Raw genomic sequence first — 20587 nt, forward strand, 5'->3', positions numbered from 1 at the left:
AGATCTGACCATAAATACTATGTTGCACCACAGGGTGTTGATTTCCTGTTTTCCCACCCATCCCCTAGTTCTTTAGTTATGGGCACAGTTAACCAGAGGGGGAAAGAGAGTGCATCTAGAACCATATCCTATGAAAGGGTATGTCTACACTAGCCCCCAGTTCAAACTAGGGAGGCTAATGTAGGCATTTGAAGTTGCAAATGAAGCCCGGGATTTAAATATCCCGGGCTTTATTTGCATGTTCCCGTCTGGTCGCCATTTTTAAATTCCACTAGTCCGAAGTAACTGCCCGTGGCTGCACGCGGCAGTGAAACGGTAATTCGAACTAAGTCCTTAGTTCAAATTAACTGTTACTCCTCATTCCATGCATCTCTCCTATATGCATTTTCTCCAATCCTGGTCCTCCATTGAGTAGTCAACAAAATAAGGTCACATGCAGCCTCAGTAATTCTTATTGCTCCAGCCTGGCCAAGAAAGACTTAGTACACTTACCTGCTACAGATGTCCAGGCAGACTCCATGGCATCTTCCGTTGCTTTCTCCTCTTCTGATGCAGGAAAGCAGTCAGGTTCCCCACCCATGCCTTTGAATTCTTCACTTTCAGGCATTGTTTCTCAGTGGTGCACCTCAGTAGAAACAATATGCTATGATCAGGTCAAACAAATTCTACTGAACAACGTAGACTAAAAATCAGGAAATCTTACCTGCATAAGTGGTGCAGATTCTCACTTAGATCTGCACAAAACCATGGGAACCCATCGGTGATGCTGCTTTCAGATGTTTTAGAATCATAGAATAATAGGACTGGAAGGGACCTCAAGAGGTCATCGAGTCCAGCCCCCTGCCCTCAAGGCAGGACCAAGCTCCGTCTACACCATCCCTGACAGATGTCTGTTTAACCTGTTCTTAAATATCTCCAGAGAGGGAGATTCCACCACCTCCCTTGGCAATTTATTCCAATATTTGACCACCCTGACCGTTAGGAATTTTTTCCTAATGTCCAATCTAAACCTCCCCTGCTGCACTTTAAGCCCATTACTCCTTGTCCTGTCCTCAGAAACCAAGAGGAACAAATTTTCTCCTTCCTCCTTGTGACACCCTTTTAGATATTTGAAAACCGCTATCATGTCCCCCCTTAATCTTCTTTTTTCCAAACTAAACAAGCCCAGTTCATGAAGCTTGGCTTCATAGGTCATGTTCTCTAGGCCTTTAATCATTCTTGTCGCTCTTCTCTGTACCCTTTCCAATTTCTCCACATCTTTCTTGAAATGTGGCGCCCAGAACTGGACACAGTACTCCAGCTGAGGCCTAACTAGTGCAGAGTAGAGCGGCAGAATGACTTCATGAGTTTTGCTTACAACACACCTGTTGATACAACCTAGAATCATATTTGCTTTTTTTTTGCAACAGCATCACACTGTTGACTCCTATTCAACTTGTGGTCCACAATGACCCCTAGATCCCTTTCTGTCATGCTCCTTCCTAGACAGTCGCTTCCCATCTTGTATGTATGGAACTGATTGTTCCTTCCTAAGTGGAGCACTTTGCATTTCTCTTTATTAAACCTCATCCTGTTTACCTCTGACCATTTCTCTAACTTGCTAAGGTCATTTTGAATTATGTCCCTATCCTCCAAAGAAGTTGCAACCCCACCCAGATGGTGTCATCTGCAAACTTAATAAGCGTACTCTCTATCCCAATATCTACATCATTGATGAAGATATTGAACAGTACGGATCCCAAAACAGACCCTTGCGGAACTCCACTTGTTATCCCTTTCCAGCAGGATTTAGCACCGTTAACAACAACTCTCTGACTACGGTTATCCAGCCAATTATGCACCCACCTTATCGTGGCCCTATCTAAGTTATATTTGCCTAGTTTATCAATAAGAATATCATGCGAGACCGTATCAAATGCCTTACTAAAGTCTAGATATATGACATCCACCGCTTCTCCCTTATCCACAAGGCTCGTTATCCTATCAAAGAAAGCTATCAGATTAGTTTGGCATGACTTGTTCTTCACAAACCCATGCTGGCTATTCCCTATCACTTTATTACCTTCCAAGTGTTTGCATATGATTTCCTTAATTACCTGCTCCATTATCTTCCCTGGGACAGACGTTAAACTGACCGGTCTGTAGTTTCCTGGGTTGTTCTTATTCCCCTTTTTATAGATGGGCACAATATTTGCCCTTTTCCAGTCTTCTGGAATCTCCCCTGTCTGCCATGATTTTTCAAAGATCATAGCTAAAGGCTCAGATACCTCCTCTATCAGCTCCTTGAGTATCCTGGGATGCATTTCATCAGGACCTGGTGACTTGCTGACATCTAACTTTCCTAAGTGATTTTTAACTTGTTCTTTGTGTATCCTATCTTCTAAACTTACCCTCTCTCTGCTTGTATTCACTACGTTAGGCACACCTCCAGACTTCTCGGTGAAGACCGAAACAAAGAAGTCATTGAGCATCTCTGCCATTTCCAAGTTTCCTGTTACTGCTTCTCCCGCCTCACTAAGCAGTGGGCCTACCCTGTCCTTGGTCTTCCTCTTGCTTTTAATGTATTTATAAAAGGTCGTCTTGTTTCCCTTTATGCCTGTAGCTAGTTTGATCTCATTTTGTGCCTTTGCCTTTCTAATCTTGCCCCTGCATTCCCGTGTTGCTTGCCTATATTCATCCTTTGTTATTTGTCCTAGTTTCCATTTTTTATATGACTCCTTTTTTATTTTGAGATCATGCAAGATCTCCTTGTTAAGCCAAGCTGGTCTTTTGCCATATTTTCTATCTTTCCTACACAGCAGAATTGTTTGCTTTTGGGCCCTTAACAATGTCCCTTTGAAATACTTCCAACTCTCCTCGGTTGTTTTTCCCTTCAGTCTTGCTTCCCATGGGACCTTACCTACAAGTTATCTGAGCTTATCAAAATCTGCCTTCCTGAAATCCATTACCTCAATTGTGCTGGTCTCCCTTCTACCTTTCCTTAAGATCATGAACTCTATTACTTCATGATCACTGTCCCCTATGCTGTCTTCCACTTTCAAGTTCTCAACTAGTTCCTCCCTATTTGTTAAAACCAAATCCAGAACAGCTTCTCCTCTGGTAGCTTTTTCAACCTTCTGAAACAGAAAGTTGTCTCCAATGCAGTCCAGAAACTTATTGGATAGCCTGTGCCCCGCTGTGTTAGTTTCCCAACATATGTCTGGATAGTTGAAGTCCCCCATCACCACCAAATCTTGGGCTTTGGATCGTTTTGTTAATTGTTTAAAAAAGGCCTTATCCACCTCTTCCACCTGGCTAGGTGGCCTGTAGTAGACTCCTAGCATGATCTCACCCTCGTTTTTTACCCCTTTTAGCTTAACCCAGAGACTCTCTACACAGCTATCTCCTACGTTCATCTCCACTTTAGTCCAAGTGTGTACATTTTTAGTATACAAGGCAACCCCTCCCCCCTTTTTTCCCTGTCTGTCCTTCCTGAGCAAGCCGTACCCTTCCATACCAACATTCCAATCGTGCGTCCCATCCCACCAGGTTTCTGTAATACCAATTATATCATAGTTGTATTTATTGGTTAGCAATTCCAGTTCTTCCTGCTTATTACCCATACTTCTTGCATTTGTATATAGGCATCTAAGATACTGATTTGATCTTGCCTCCCTGTTGTGCCCTGACCCTCCTTTCTCCTTGCCATTATAGGCCGTAGTCCCCCCCCATTTCCAACCCATCTCCCAGTCCCGCACATTCAGCACTTACCTGTGGGCTTTGCTCACCTGTCCCCGTCAAACCTAGTTTAAAGCCCTCCTCACAAGGTTAGCCAGTCTGTGTCCAAATACCTTCTAGAACTGAAACACTCGAGTGTTTTACTTAGTTCATTAAAAATTAATCTTGCAGCTATAACTGCTTTTCATCTGCCCATTGACAACAAATCTGTCTTCGCCCATCCAACAACCAAGCACTTGCTTAAGGGAATGCAGAATACTCCCCCCCCCCCCCCCGCGTCAAACCTTCTTGCCCAGCCTAGGACCTCAGTTTGGTAGTCCAGGCCCTTACCCATTGGCCATTCAAACCCCATGGCGACATGCTCCACCTTTCTATGAAGGTGGCTTTATTGGTGGCTGTCACATTGGTGCATTTATGGCAGACTCCTCCTCCTACTGCTTCATGGTATTCCATAAGGATAAAGTTATCTTGAGCCCTCATCCGAAGTTTGTACCAAAGGTAACCACCTCATTTCACTGCAATGAAACTATAATCATATCTGTTTTTTTCTCAAAGCCTCATGCTCACATGAAAGAGGCAATATGGCACACTCTGATGTATGCAGAGTGATTGTCTTTTACTTGGCTAGGACAAGCAGAATCCGCAAAACACTTAGACTGTTCATATCCACTACACAGAGATCACTGGGCTTGTCAGTTTTGACCCAGAGGCTGTCCAGATGGAGAGTGGACTGCATCCAGTTGTCCAGTTCTGTCTTTGACCAAGACCCTCCATGGCGGCTTCTACAGCTTATCTCATTAACATATCTCTTATGGGTATGTGCAGATCCACTACGTCAGGGGTGGGCAATAATTTTTTACAAGAGGCCACTTCAGAAACTTTTGAAGTGGCCCTCGGCTGCCCTGCAAGTGGCAGACCCTCAGGAGGAAGGGGTTGGGGAAGAACACTTCCCTGTTTCCGCACAGACCCTGATTGGTTTGGAGGTGTGCACAAAGTCTTTGCCTCCCCCAAGAAACCCACCAGCTGTTCTGAACATCTAGCGGTTACCTCTAGGCACCCATGCTCTGGTGGTGGGAAGAGACTTTGTGCTACCCCCTGTCCCCAGATCAATCAGGGCCTTGGGTGAGCACGCAAAGTCTCTTGCTCCCTGCCCTTATCCTGCAAGGGTACACCGTGCTTAGAGTGTCTGATTGGCCTGGGGGTGGGGGAACATGAGAAGTCTCTTAGGGTGTGTCTAGATTACAAGGTCAGCTGCTTGTCCCGCTTCTGCCCAATCAACCCAAGATCCCTTTCCCACGTCCCCCGCTGCCGCTCTGCTTTTACCACCGCGTCTCCCTGGTCTGCTGGGGGGGGAGGGGGGCGCTAGCTCCGCGTCTTCCTGGTCTGCTGGGGGGAAGCGCCCCCTGCGCCGTTGGAGGCGGCGACAATGGGGGAGGCAACCCGCACTAGCAGGCCCCACCTTCTCCCCCCTCTCCCCCGGTTCGTAACTAGGGGTCCAACTTAAGTCGGACTGACGTAACCCGGGGACTGCCTGTAGTTAATTCCTTCTGATGCAGCAAAGGAATGGAGGAAACGGTTGGCCGTGCATATTTAGTAGCGGCACCATATGTGCCATCTGCTCCATATGCACAGCCTACCATAGGGCATTGCTACCAAAAAAACCTCAAACTAGGCATGCAGTGGCACCCAAGCACCTAAGGTGCAGGTCCCATAGGGACAACCATTTCGAAGAACGTCTGTTACTGCACAAGGTGAGTAACCCTCTCTTATCTTGAGTATAGTAGTGAATTTCACTAGAACATGACCACAAGCCTGAAACAAAACACTATTTTAAAAATAATCATGAATCACAGAAAGCAAAGGAATAAAAGATCATCATTAGACACTTTATGATTGTTCTAGTTTTATTTTTGTAGAACAAAGTAAGCTCTTAGTACACTTAATCTAAGGCCAATGGAAATGTAACAAAAAGGAATCACTGTAAACATGGATTAGTTGTAGTCCAACACAATTAAATATTAAGTGACAATTGATAATAGCCAATGCATTTTGAAGTCCGAATGGTATCTTTGACGTTTCTGTAGGGTTAATTAGTTCTACTTTGTAAGCTAAGTATCTAAATGAGCTAAGTTGTAATGAATTTGGATATAACACATGTGGAAATCGAGAAGTTAATAGAAAACTCCTGATTAACAAGAGATCTTTTTCTTCTTGTTGTTGTTTTAAGTGTGGTTCTACTCTGTAAAATGACTTAAGTATTTGAAAGTTACATATTTCTCTCAGAGAAATGGCTGTTACAACTACCTGAGCTGAAAATTTAATCTTTAGGTTGTGTTCCTTCCTGTCAGTCATCAGCACCTATTGAAAAAGTTCTTGAGGCAAAAACCCTAGAATCATAGAATCATAGAGCTGGAAGATCTTAGAAGGCCATCAAGTCCAGCCCCCTGCCCAAGGCAGGACCAATCCCAATTAAATCAACCCAGCCAGGGCTTTGTCAAGCCGAGACTTAAACACCTCTAGGGATGGAGACTCTACTACTTCCCTAAGTAACCGATTCCAGTGCCTCCTAGTGAAATAGTTTTTCCTAATATCCAACCTGGACCTTTCCCACCGCAACTTGAGACCATTGTTCCTTGTTCTGCCATCCATTACTACTGTGAACAGCCTCTTTGGAACCTCCCTTCAGGAAGTTAAAGGCTGCTATCAAATCCCCCCTCACTCTTCTCTTCTGCAGACTAAATAGACCCAGCTCCCTCAGCCTCTCCTTGTAGGTCATATGCTCCAGCCCCCTAATCATTTTGGTTGCCCTCCGTTGGACCCTCTCCAATGCATCCACATCCTTCCTGTAATTGGGGGCCCAGAACTGGACACAATACTCCAGATATGGCCTCACTAGAGCCGAGAAAAGAGGAATAATCACATCTCTGGATCGACTGGCAATGCTCCTCTTAATGCAAACTAATATGCCATTAGCTTTCTTGGCTACAAGGGTACACTGTTGACTCATGTCCAGCTTCTCATCCACTGTAACCCCCAGGTCCTTTTCTACAGAACTGTTACTTAGCCAGTTGGTCCCCAGCCTGTAACAGTGCTTGGGATTCTTCCATCCCAAGTTCAGGACTCTACACTTGTCCTTGTTGAACCTCATCAGATTTCTTGTGGCCCAATCCTCCAATTTGTCTAAATCACTCTGGACTCTATCCCTGCCCTCCAGCGTATCTACCTCTCCCCCTATCTTAGTGTAATCTGTAAACTTGCTGAGGGTGCAATCCATCCCCTCATCCAGGTCATTAATATAGATATTGAACAAAACCAGTCCCAGAACTGAACTTTCGGGCACTCCACTAGAAACTGACCGCCATCCTGACATTGAGCTGTTGATCACTACCCACTGGGCCCGACCTTCCAGCCATCTTTCATCCATCTTACTGTCCATTTAGCCAATCCACATTCCCTTAACTTGCTGGCAAGAATATTGTGGGAGACCGTATCAAAAGCCTTGCTAAAGTCAAGGTATATCACATCCATTGACTTTCCGATATCTACAGAGCTAGTTACCTCATCATAGAAGCTAATCAGATTGGTCAGGCATGACTTGCCCTTCATGAATCCATGCTGACTATTCTTGATCATCTTCCCCTCTTCCAAGTGCTTTAAAATGGATTCCTTGAGGATCCCCTCCATGATTTTTCCAAGGACTGAGTAAAGACTGACTGGCCTATAATTCCTTGATCGTCCATCTTCCCGTTCTTAAAGATGGGCACTACATCCTTTTTCCAATCACCCGGAATCTCTCCTGATCTCCACGACTTTTCAAAGATAATGGCCAAAGGCTCTCAGTGACATTTGCCAATTCCCTCTGTACCCTCGGATGTATTAAGTCTGGACCCATGGATTTATGTACTTTTAGTTTTTCTAAATAGTTCCTAACCTGTTCTTTCCCCACCAAGGGCTGTCCATCTTCATCCCATCTTGTGTCACTTAGTGCGTTAGTCTGGGAGCTAACCTTGTCTGTGAAGACAGAGGCAAAGAAAGTATTAAGTACTTCAGCTTTCCCCACATCATCTGTCACTGAGTTACTGCCCTCATCCAGTAGGGGCCCTGCACCTGCTCTGATCACCTTCTTGCTAACATGCCTGTAGAAACCTTTCTTGTTATCCTTCACATCCCTTGCTAGTCGCAATTCCAATTGTGCTTTCGCTTCCCTGATAACTCTCCTGTGTTCTCGAGTTATACATTTATACCCCTCCTTAGTCATCTGTCCAAGTTTCCATTTTTTGTAAGCTCCCTTTTTGTGCTTAAGATCACCAAGGATTTTCCCGGTAAGCCAATCCGGTCTCCTATCATATTTGCTTCTCTTGCTACTCATTAGAATGGTTTCTTTCTGTGTCTTCAATAAGGCTTCTTTAAAATACTGCCAGTTCTCCTGGGCTCCTTTCCCCTGCTCTTCTACACCATGGCTTTGTTCCATTTGAAAAACAAAAAAAGAATAGCTTTTTGACTCACCCTCTTGGGCTAACTTCTGTTTGTCACTAAAGCATCAGCAAGCATGACTCTGAATACACACAAGAAATCATTCTTTTTAACATAGTCATTTTTCATATTAGAATATTGCCTACAATAACTAATGGATAAAGTGGTTTTTACAGACTTAAACAATAGCAATTCATATAAGTTGAGTTGAGATTTTCTTGTCAATACCAAATTTAATACATTGACATAATGGCCAAATTAGTTATGTATTTAGTAGAGCTGGTATCTTGACATATGAAGGAGGTAACCTGAAAAATTAATTCACCACATACCATTTATAAGGGAGTTTCCCTGAGCACCGCTAACTCCACCCGTGGTAGGCAGTGTCAGAGCCCATTCTGCTTCTGTCTCTTCCTAAGGGCTTTCACCTCACTATGACACTTTCACAATAACTTCTAAAGTGGTGAGTGACAAAACCTAGGGAGCGTCCCACAGGCACCTCTCCTTTGTTGGCCGATATCCATTCAAAATTGTATACATTATGCTTTCATGCATATCCTCATCTACCAATTTATGTACATTGATTCACTGCTCAAGTACACTTCTGTGCCATCTTAGCAATGTTGCAGAACTCCCAGCAAATTTCTTGACCATAAATACTAAATAGGGCTGCCATGTTCTGTTCAGTTGTAATTTGGAGAACAGCAATTGCAGGAGTTTAGAGGAATTGGAACCCAAATACTTACACCTTCCCAAATCTCAGTTGGATGGTTAAGAGAAAGTAACGTTTAGTTACTTTATTCAAAACTGCTAGGCTGCACTATGTTGTTGGGTGTTTTTACTTGTGCATCTAATTTGAAACTGGAAATCAAAACTAACTTTGTACTGTTTGTGTAATACCACTGAATGTCAAATATGTTTTTTATCAAAGAGCATGTTGAGGTGCATTTGCTGTTGAGAAGACAGGATGAGGAAGTAGTCTGAGGTTCTTGAATTAGTGCATCAGCTAGATATTTTTTCCTAAGCAGTGAAATAATTAATTTGAATATTTTAAAAGTGCCTTTTTTAGATTTTGGCATTAACACCCTATTTAGAGGAAAGCTAGCTGTTCCAGTCCATCTGTAGATTTGGGAAGAGAAGACTGCACTGATTTACATTCAGTTATGAGTTTTCTTTGTAGTCATAAGGTCTAACAATTTTTAAAATTTAAAGTTAGATTTTGGAGTGCAATGATTTCAGCTAGTTGTGGATAATACTAGGTTATTGATTACTGAACATATCTTAAAAATCAGACAAAAATGCAAATGAACTTAAGACAAATCTACCTTTTAAAGCTTATTACACAAAAAAGTAGGACATTTATCTACTGCACATATTATAGTCTGTTAATTAATCCTTGAACATAGAAAAAAATTCGTGTTGGGAATAAAAATTCTTTAAATTTTTGATTAAATATTAAATTTACCTTTTTGAAACAATTTCCAAATGTAATACTATATTCTTCATTAAAGTTACATCTTTTATTTTGGTACAGACAGACAGCCTGATAAAGAATCAAACTGTTCACCTGCAGCACAAGAACTGATGACAAGATTGGGATTTTTATTGGGAGAAGGGATACCAACCTCTGGGCACATAATTGTAGAAGAAAAAAATGAAATGATGGTATGATGAAAGAACATTGTTACTTCTCATTTTTACTCTGAGATAAGAACTATTTTCCTAAGAGTCAATTTTAGAATGGTTTGTTAGAGGAATATGTTAGTAAATGGTTAAAATAGCAGATCTTCTGAGTAGTACACTTGTGTTTCCCCCCCCCCCCTCCTGTTGAGCCCTGTTTCACTTCTGCTTTGTGATGTCTGTATTTGGAAGCAGTGAGGGGAGAGAAATGAGAGGCTGATGTCTTATCTTTCTACAAGAATGTCATGTGTTGACTGAGACCCACTCAATACCACCAGTCTTTATCCTTCTCCAGGCCTCATAAATCTTACAGCATTAACTTAAATTTCAATGGTGGTTAAGTGTGAACGAGACCAGGATCTCAGAGTTTAAATAGAAAGAATGAATAAAGCATTTGTTTTCACCAAAATGTCTAAAAGAAAGAAAATCTGCCTTGCAGCAAATGTTTCCTAGAACTGTGTGTTTCTCCTTTATTTCTTCAAAATCATCACATTTGAAAGAGTAGGTCACGAACATGCCATTGATCCTCTCAAATCACTGAAAATAAAATGTAAGAATTAAGGTTCTACTCAGAAGTGGGTTCAGGTTTGTCATCCTTCTATTTCATTCCAGTAATTTTAATGTTCAAGAAATGATGTGCTGTCTTCTGTGCTGTAATTGTTTGTTTCATTTATGTTGTAGTGCACAGTAGCCAGTCAAGGAGTCAGCCCTTGCTCTACACTAACAAGCAGCACTACATCACCCAGTACTGATAGTCCCTGCTCAACTCTGAATAGCTGTATTGGCAAAACAGCAGCTAATAAAAGTAGTCCCTGTGGGACCATTAGCAGCCCTAACTCCACACTGGAAAGCAAGGACAGTGGAATTATAGGTAAGCAACAGAATTGTTAGTAATACAAAAACTTAATAGATATCTTTTATGGTTGTTTTGTGTTTATATAGAGAAACGTACCTGACAACGAGATGTTCTCTGATCTAATTCCACTTAATAGTATGGCTCTTGTTCCTATGCTTGAGAGAATTTAAAATTGCTGCTCTTTCTCTAACAGCATTGTCATTTCAAATGTGCATTTTGACCTTTTCCTGCCCATGGTTCTGATACCCATTATTTCTTTTTCTTTTTCTTTACCCCTCTTGTTAGGTTTCTCTTCAGTTCTTTCTCTGTTTTTTAATAATTGCCTGCACTTCTACCCTTCCCTTGTCACCCTCTTTTTGGCATGTTCTTCTGCACAGTAGTATTTTCCCATGATGATGCTCACAGTCGTTTGAAATGAGTCTTAGCTTCCAACTAAATAGTATTTAGGATTGCTGCTGCAGGGAAGTGCTACTGTACTGTTTGTGAGCGCAGTCAGATCATGCTAATTTAAAACAATACAGGTTTTTCCAATGTGAATACGGGTGGAAGGAGAATTTAAGCTAGGAGAAGAGACTAGTGAAATTCTGCTGATCCTTCATAAAATGGATAACTTTGGGCAGGAGTAAACATAGAGGTCTCACAGTTATTCATATCATGGAAGGAGCCTCTCTGGATTGAAAGCTGCCATCATAGTAAAAATCAAGGGTTAACTTCTTTTCCATTGCTAAATACCTTAATATTTAAACAACAGTATCCATACTAAGTGAAAATTCAAAACTCTGCATTTTTGTGTCTTCCATCTTCTCTTTCTGTCCTCTCTCCTGAACAGCATAGTCTTATTTTTGTGTCTTTTATAGCACTGAGCATACTAATGCTTGATAGAAACACACAATACAAAAAGTCTTGGGAAGTATTTGTCATGATGTCAGTACCTTCATTTAGAGAATTGGCTGGTGAATCCCTGAATACAGGCTGTTGTCTTACTGTTATTTCCCAGCAGGATCCCAGAATAAAATAGAAAGATCATCTGTCCTGTTTAAACCAAGCTTTAATTGAGTTATATCTGTATGTAAAGATTAGAACATTTTATTATAATAAAAGTATGATGCTGGCAGACCAGGTGCCAGGCAAATTCATTTGGGTGTATGTTCTTCAAAGTGATTGTTAAATATATGAGAGCATTTCTCATTTAAGTTTCATGAAAACTAGTGAGATGTTACTTGTATTGCCTTCATTTATCTGTATCTTGTTATAATGTAGTAGCAAACATTTATATTATGTATGCCCCAGTGACTGTAATAGTCCATCAAACTAGAAAGAAGCCATGGGGAATGCAAATGAAGAATTTTCACAGAAAATTGCTAATTTCAAAGCAAGTGATATAATTGTGTATAATGATCAGAAGTTAAAGATTCAAAATGCATTCCTCACCCCTGTCATCAAAGAAAAAAACTACATGATAGTAACCCTGTCAGCTTGTTTTCTGAGAGAAGAAGCTATAGATATGGATTCAAAGAAAGATCCTTCATCTCTGGATTGTTTAGACTCTTAGGGTATATCTACACTGCCACCCTAGTTCGAACTAGGGTGGCTAATGTAGGCATTTGAAGTTGCAAATGAAGCCCAGGATTTAAATATCCCGGGCTTCATTTGCATCTTGCCGGGTGCCGCCATTTTTAAATCCCTCTTAGTGCGGACTCCGTGCCCGCGGCTACACGCGGCATGGAGTAGGTAGTTTGAATTAGTCTCTCTAATTCGAATTACTGGTACACCTCGTTAGAGAGACTAATTCGAACTACCTACTTCGTGCCACGTTTAGCCGCGGGCACGGAGTCCGCACTAACGGGGATTTAAAAATGGCGGTGCCCGGCAAGATGCAAATGAAGCCCGGGATATTTAAATCCCGGGCCTCATTTGCAACTTCGAATGCCTGCATTAGCCACCCTAGTTCGAACTAGGGTGGCAGTGTAGACATCTCCTTTGAGGGGAGAGTGCCATATGCAAAGCAGAGATCCTGAAGGAAACTTGAAAAGACTTTTGAGAAACTGAGAGTTTATTACATCACTGCCACCATTTGAAATTACAGACCGTGACTCACTGGTGCATATGTTTTACTTGCTTTAACTTCTCAATAATGCTAATTACTTTTATTAGGTAATAACCCATTAGTTAGTTTATTATAAAACTGGCTACTAGTGTTGTCTTTAGAATAAGATCTAGAGTGCCTATTGATATGAGACATGTGACTGGACTCTTGGGACTGGAAACAATCTGATGTGGTGTGATTTTTGTGGGTGTATGTAAGTGATCTTTTATCACAAAGCTTAGTTTGTCCAGATAGCAAGATAAACTGGAGGATGTAAGTAGACTGTCTCTGACTTTATGATAAGCCTAATATAGTGACCCTGGAGTTCACATTTATTACTGGCTTGGTGAAATTTAATTATAGAACAGCCACCACCAATTTGGGGAGTCTTCCCTGTTTTCTGATAGTCTGCCCTCAGGTAGGCACTCAGTCATGAGACGATCCAGACAGCATGACAGATTGGCAAAGTAACAGGATTCATGTGCTACAGGTCAGCTAGCCTTAAAGGTAGTAACCCAACACTGTTAAAAGTTTAAATTTGATATTGAGAGTTTTAAGGGTTAAAGATAAGTTACAGTGAGCGAATCACAATCATATGAGAGCCTTGACACACAAGAGCTTTTAAAATGTGTAAAAATATGGGAATATCCCATAAAAGAGCCTCAGAACAGGAACCGAGTGCTTTGCTTTTATAGACTTTGACCATGAAAAAGGGTCTGAGCATTCCCATATTGAAGATGCTACAGAGACCATTGCAAGAGAACCAGTTTGACTGAGGCATCTGGAAGCCAAGAGAGAATGTGAATACGAAATAAGGATGAGGGAACTTTGGATTAAAGAAATGGAGGAAACTCAAGAAAGATGCAAAGCTGATGCTGACATTGAGTTGGAAGCCCACCAAGGACATATGGAGCAGCTAGCGAAAGAGAGCAAAACTTGTGCCCTGCAGCTCAAAGTCCTGGAGCAACAAAAGGAGCAATCTCAGACTGCAAGTACATCCATATTCAAATGCAGAGAGTGGGAGGAATCCTGCTGCTTTATCAAGAGACTGACATGTACAGAAAGAAAATAACTTAAATTTGTAAGAGAGCTTAAAATTTTTTAAAGAAACAGACAGTTCCAGACAAGAGGTGGCCACGGCCCACACAACAGACGTAGTTTAAATCCTGTCTCCTTCTCCACAGACAATACCAGCAGGAAAAACAGTGACGCTTACGTATGATACACTCACATAAGGGAGAGCATGAGAGAGATGTACTGTAGCTACTTGTGTAAGGACACATGTACTAAGAATAGAGTATGAGAGGAGGAATGCCTGGCTATTAATGAAAAGTATCAAAAAGTAGTAAATCGCTAGGAAGTAAGGTTAGCTTAATATAATGTTAATAAAATGCAATTATCTACATTTAATCATAAAAGGCCTTTACCTGAAGCAATAATTTTATAAAAGGAGCTTACCAATAAGGAAAGTGGTTGCAATGAAGAGACATACCCTTCTCCATTAAGCAGCATTCAGTTGGCACTCAAGAGACTTGCTGCTTAATTTCTGTGTACATTTAAGATTAAATATTATGAATATTTTTCTGTTATGGGAACTGACATGTATGACTGTATTGAGCAGTTCCTGTCCATCTTCAAGAAACTGTGAGGGATTTATAAGATACCAGAGGATAAAAGGATGTCTGTCCTCTTAGTTGACTAGGAAAGCCAGATAAGTTTTAAATTACCTGTAGGAGACCAATGCTAAGATTCAGAAGACATTTAAAAAATGTATTGAAGAGGTTAAAAATCTCCTGTGTCTTATCAGTTCAAGCAATTGGCTTAAGTATTCCAAGATGTGCAGTTAGTCTGAAAGTCAGTGGCATGCAGTGTACTAAAGAGGGCTACATTCACCACCTTTTCAGATTAAATTGTGCCATTATACATTTTGGGCTAATTAGCACTTTGGTGGTGGTGAGAGTATGGTCTTCTATAGCACATTTCACTTTGTTGTTTGGCCATTCAGCTATTTTAGCATTTCATAGTAAAATGGAGGAGTAAAAAGTGGTAATCATGCCTTAGTAATCTATTTTAGTATAGTTATCCCAGAAAGAATCGTTCTGAGAACCCTGTTGACTTAAAATGGTTAATACATTTTTCCTTCAATCCTTTATCATGTGTCGAGTGACATACGTTTCTAGGAAGAGAGATTTTGTATTTGCTGTCACGTAAGTTAAAAGAAGAAAAAGAATGCATTAATAATTGTATTTTCCCTTTCTCTGGCTTTTTCAGAATTGTGCCTTCTACTTTAGAGATAGGTCAACTTTGAAATAAATCTGGGGCTCACATTTTCTAAAACTCAAGCATCTGCAACTAATAAATGCAAAACTCCATTGTGACTCTTAAATATTACTTATTGTAAACATTACATAGATTATTTTTTACTTCTTGCCTAGCACATTATTTTTATGAACTTATTTCACAACTGAAAACTTTAACATATTAGTAGAGGTCATGATTAGCCAGAAGTTTAATTGATTAAGCTTTAGGATATCCCTATGAGAAAATACTTTTCCTCCTTACCTATCGTTGAACTGAATCAGAGAGAGTGTCACTAGCCTACAGGAAGTCTTTAGCAATGCTGACAGTATGACCCAAGAGTCCTAGGACTTGTGTACAATTAAAAGTTTTGCCACTCTAACTATAATGGAATATTTAGACCAGGAAAACAAAACAAACAAACTAAAAAAACCAGACCAAAAAACCCCACCCCATACTACCCAGGCAGTTTTGTCTGTATAGAAGTGCTTATTGCAATATAGCTAATTCAGGAACGGTTGTAAGCTACATCAATATATTGCATCTTTGTGCCAGTGTAACTACTTTGGTTTAAAAACAACTCTCTCCACCTCCTCCCCCTTCCAAATCCCAGCTTGAAAAAGCTTGATCGGTAAAACTTAAGTGTAAACCAAGTCTTGTGCTCTTCTGCTAGATACTCTTCGCCAAAGCCTGAAAAATTTTATAATTTCTGTAAGATAATGATAAATATCCAATTGTTAAAAAGTCATTTTGACTTGGAATTTTCAGTTGACTAGGGATCTCAAATAAATGAATGCTCTGCTCACTGAATGCTCAACATTTTGGATGTATTTTATTGAGCTATGCACTATATGAATTGACTAAAAATTTAAGAGCTATTTAAGTCTTTGAATGACACTCATTTGAAGGCAAAATCTGGCCCTAACAGTGGACTTGAACTGCACTAAAATGGGTCTAGCATGAGCTCTTAATCCCTCCTTAATCCCTGGCATAATTTCCTTTCTTTTAAAAGGCACCTCTTCTAGTTACAACTCATTTCATTAAAGCAGTTGTGTCTATTTTTAAGTGGCATGAGAGAACACACCTCAAACAGAAGTTTTGAGACCACTTCCTATTAGGATGTAAAATCCGGTTTTTAATTGTTAGCAGATTAAACTTTGTTTAACCCGTTAACAGATTAAAGAGAGGCTGGGCGAGTTGCAGACAGAGGCTGCTTTGGTTGATCGGAACATCCTTAAGGGTTAGGCTTGCCAGTTAACCTTTCACATCCCTACTTCCTATAAACATTTTGAAGAGGTAATTAATTCTATTTAAGTTTCTGTTGAACTCTACTATAATTGAAGTGTATGCTGTCAAAATTAGCTTAATTATGCCCTTACCTATGTCTTTTCTTTCTGTTTATTATTGTGGTTTTACATTTATTTGCTGGGAAAATGGGGCCCTCCTTTTTAGTTTAGAACATGCTTTTTGCATTGGAGTATTGCTATATATAGCTGTGCAATCTAGTAGTCTACGTTCATACTGTATGTCTGTAGCTTTATTTTTACATGGTTGAGCTCTTACAATATGTGCTCAGTATTGTACATAATATAAATATTAACTCAAACTAGGCATGTTATAGTTCTTGCTGGTGATGAGGAAAGTCTTGTTGAATAATTGAATATGGAATATAGGGGTGGGAAGAACAGTGTTTTAATGTAGTGGCAATATCTAGCTGGAGGATTGGAATGAGTGTAGGGGGAAACTGAAGCAGACATAAGCAGGGAAGTATTGGATAGCATCTTGAATTTTGAGTGTGTGGTTCCTGACCCTGACATCCTTACAAAAATTTGCTACAGTTCATGATGGACATATACTACTGGGCTTAATTATTGATTTAAAATATAGCATTCCATTTCTCAATCTTCTCCCAAATCCATGAAAAATTCCTTGAGATTTTATTTGGAGACTGATTAAGATTTGTAGAGCCCAGATCTGAGCTCCATAGATAATATGGGCAGAAAAATAGGGAGTTACTCCTCCAAAATTACTCCTCCAAAAAATTCTCCATCTCCTCCTTTCATTACCAGCCTATGAATCTGTATGGAGGAGGAGTGTCAAGAAGTGAAGTGGGGGGACACCTTTCCCATAAATTAACTTTATTTTAGTTTTGTATAAAAATGTGTATACTTGTGCATTCAGATGTGTTAATAGCATTAAATGTGCATTTTGAATAGCGTTTAGCAAGTATATCTTTTGTAAGGTTTTCAGCACAGTTCACCGAACCATGAAAATAGCTTGTTCTTCCATGCTACTTAAGAAGGCTTCTATTGTATTTCCATTCGCACTTGGTTATTCTGGGCCAGCAAGCCCTTTGATGGGAGAGCTTCCCTCTCCTCCCCCTACTGCTGGCGCAGGCTTCTTTTAGTCTTCTAATGCTTTACTGAAATCGTCTCTGCTTCCATTGAGTGTGACATAATGGAGGGTAGAGGAAGGTTTTCATCTTGAGCAGTTAGCTAAATAGGAGAAAAGACTGGGCTACTCTCCAAAACATAAGCTTTCCTGGAAACATGCTATCCTTTCAGTATGGAAGGCTTGTGTGGAACTCTTTCCTGGCTTTATTTTGTTTAAATCCGAGGGGAATCCTTATTTATAATATTTCAGAAAGGGTCAAACAGTTTAGACAAAAGAATTAAAATGCAATAATTCTGTCCTACAGAAATATGCTGAGGGATAGTGATTACTAAATGCTTTGTAAAAGCCCTTGCTTTTACAGTCCATAAATGTTGTGCCAAAATGTTGGTAATTCTTTAAATAAGGTCCTAATTTTAAATGTTACCTATAAATCCCTTTATATGTGATACTCAAGTCTGGTTTACACCTAAAACTGGAGATGATTTAGCTCCTTTTCTTAGGGCTGGGAAGAATTTCACTGCCATGTGAGATAGTTAGGATAACATAGCTGTGTTGACTTAACTTCCACTCTAGAGAGGATGGATTTAGTATAGCAATGGAAAAACACCCTTTGGTTTCTATACTATGTCTACAGTCCTGCTGACCAGGAGTGGGGTGGGACACAAGGAGCTACTGCCTTGGTGCCTAGTGATTCCAAGAGTCCTGAGGGCCCATATGCCACTGCCCCAAGCCCTTTAAATCTGTCTTGGGGCGCCATGTTGCGTGCTCCAGGCAGCTCTTATGGCTGGTGGGGGAGGCTGGGGCAGTGTGATCTGGGCAGTGCTGAGGGCTGGTTGCATTCAACTCAGCCCCTTCTGGGTAGCCAGAGCTGACTTCATGCCCACCTCGCCCGGAGGGCTGGCAAGGCTGTTGTCTCCCCTGAGTATCTTTTTTACTTCAACGCAGTTGTAGTGCTGCTTGTGTAGATATATACCTGGCTGCCACCTAAGGTTGCCAAGTCTCCAGACCAGATGACATTACTGCAAATCACGTATGGCTGGGAAGGTTGGCAACCCCGTGTTATGTTCATGTAGTCTCAATTCTGCAAGGTGCTGGGATCTTAAACTTCAATTGCAATCTATACCATACGTTATGAGTAGGTATCAGTGCAACTCATCACAGTCTAGTGCAGTATCTTTTAGGAAGTTTTGGCAATGTATGATGGGGCAGATGCAAATCATGCAGTGATGGCCAGGACTGGGTTGGGTTAAGTTCTCATCACAAAACTTTCTCCATCTCATAATGCCATCCCTATCTTATAGTTTTTGTGTCTGTTTTTTAAATTATATGAACCCACATAGGGCTAGTTGCTGTCCTCAGTCTTTGACAAAAGAATGGAGCCTGCACTATTGTCATAAGCAATGCAAACATAGGATGCATGATGTGCCTGTATTTGCAGAGCTGCAAGAAGAGCTACAGGGAACACAGTGATGTTGTGGAGGACAGAGTGCTGTGGATCATAGTGAGAACCAATTAAAGCTTGTTGGTGACATTTAAGGAATAGCTACAGACAATGGAACACTGCTTTTCAGCCTGAGAAATGAGCACTAACTGGTGTAATATCACTATAATGCACGTTTGGGGTAACACTTTTAGATGCACAAAACCATGTTCCTGGATCTGTGTACTGAGCACATGCCAGTCCTGCAGTCTAAGACCCCCAAAGTAGGAGCTGTACTGACCATGGAAAAGTGAGTGGCCATCACACTGTAAGAACGTGCAATGTTAGATTGTTATTGATCAGAGGGAAATCTTTTTTAAGTTGGAAAATCCACCAGGGGGGCCGTGGTCATGGAAGTGCACAAGACTACTGTCTCCTGCTATCCAGGACTGTCATCATTGACAACATGCAGAACATAAAGCATGGATTTACAGCAGTGGAGTTTCTGAATTGCAGTGGAGCAATAGACCATAAAACAGATTTCTGTTTTGGCATCTGACCATCTTGTTGCAGAGTTTATCAACAGAAAAGGTTATTTTTTCTATCGTTATACAAGCACTGATGGATCATTGGGGTTGCTTTACCAGCATCAGTGTTGGCTGGTCAGAGACTGTGCATGATCATGTTTTTAAGCACACAGGGACTACACGCAGGGACTTTCCTTACTGGAGGATTACCATTGGTACTGTTGAAATGCCAATATTGATCCTGGGAGAGACAGCCTAGACTTTGCTCCAATGGCTCTTGAAGCTGTACCTGGGCCACCTTGACAGCAGCAAGAAACCATTCAATTGCTAGCTCAGAAGGTGCAGAAGGACAGTTGAATGTGCTTTTAGGTAGATTGAAGAGATGCTGGTGTTGATTACTCGCAAGATTGGATCTCAGAGAGAGAAATATCCCTATGGCTGTAGCTGCCTACTGTGTCCTGCCTAATATGTGAAAGCAGAGGGAGAAAAGGTTACTTCAAGGGTGGAGAGTGGAGGTTGTGTGGCTGTCTACTGAGTTTGAACTAGGGATACAAAATGGTAACCGGTTAAATGGAAGTCCGACTGGACTGCAGCAACCCTCCTGCCCATGACACAACACTGGTGGGTTTGGCTGAGCTGGAGCAACTCCCTGCCTGCGGCGCGGTAGGTCCAGCCCAAGCAACTCCCCACCCACAGTGGGTAGGCCCAGTCCAAGCAGCTTCCACCTGCAATGCAGTGGGGTTAGCCAGAGCAGCCCACATAATGGGAGGCCTTGCTGGGTTGAAGCAGCCTCTTGCCCATGTTGTGCCACGGGCAAGGGGCTGCTGCAGCACAGGCAGGCTTGCCACATTGTGCTGCATGCGGTGAGGGACCGTTCCATGGTTAATGAATTAAACATAGTGTTTAACTGGTTAACATTGTAAATGACTGTTTACATCCCTAGTTAGAACAACCAGACATAAGGATTATTTGAAGAGTTCAGTGATGAGCTGTGGTGAAATGGGAAGGAGGGGGTAACAGTAACTCAGCTAATTTTTTTCTCAGTAGTTAAATCTTTAGATCTAATTCTAATTGTTTTGCCTGTAAGATGTTAAAGCCATAGACTTTGTGGCTGTATCTACACTGGCATGAATTTC

General features: G+C 41.2%; 1 protein-coding gene across 8 annotated transcripts in view; it reads left to right on the forward strand.

Annotated features, from left to right (window-relative positions):
- The window catches only part of TANC1 (tetratricopeptide repeat, ankyrin repeat and coiled-coil containing 1), a 207908-nt gene that overhangs the window by 98560 nt on the left and 88761 nt on the right, over positions 1–20587 (forward strand). For all 8 annotated transcript variants that reach the window (XM_014575373.3, XM_075933446.1, XM_075933448.1 and 5 more), the window contains 2 exons: positions 9725–9855; positions 10552–10741. In XM_014575373.3, coding sequence (XP_014430859.2) covers positions 9725–9855; positions 10552–10741 — 321 coding nt within the window. The remainder of the gene's footprint in view (positions 1–9724; positions 9856–10551; positions 10742–20587) is intronic.

Source organism: Pelodiscus sinensis, chromosome 7 (assembly GCF_049634645.1).
Source record: "Pelodiscus sinensis isolate JC-2024 chromosome 7, ASM4963464v1, whole genome shotgun sequence".
NCBI classification, from domain to species: Eukaryota; Metazoa; Chordata; order Testudines; family Trionychidae; genus Pelodiscus; species Pelodiscus sinensis.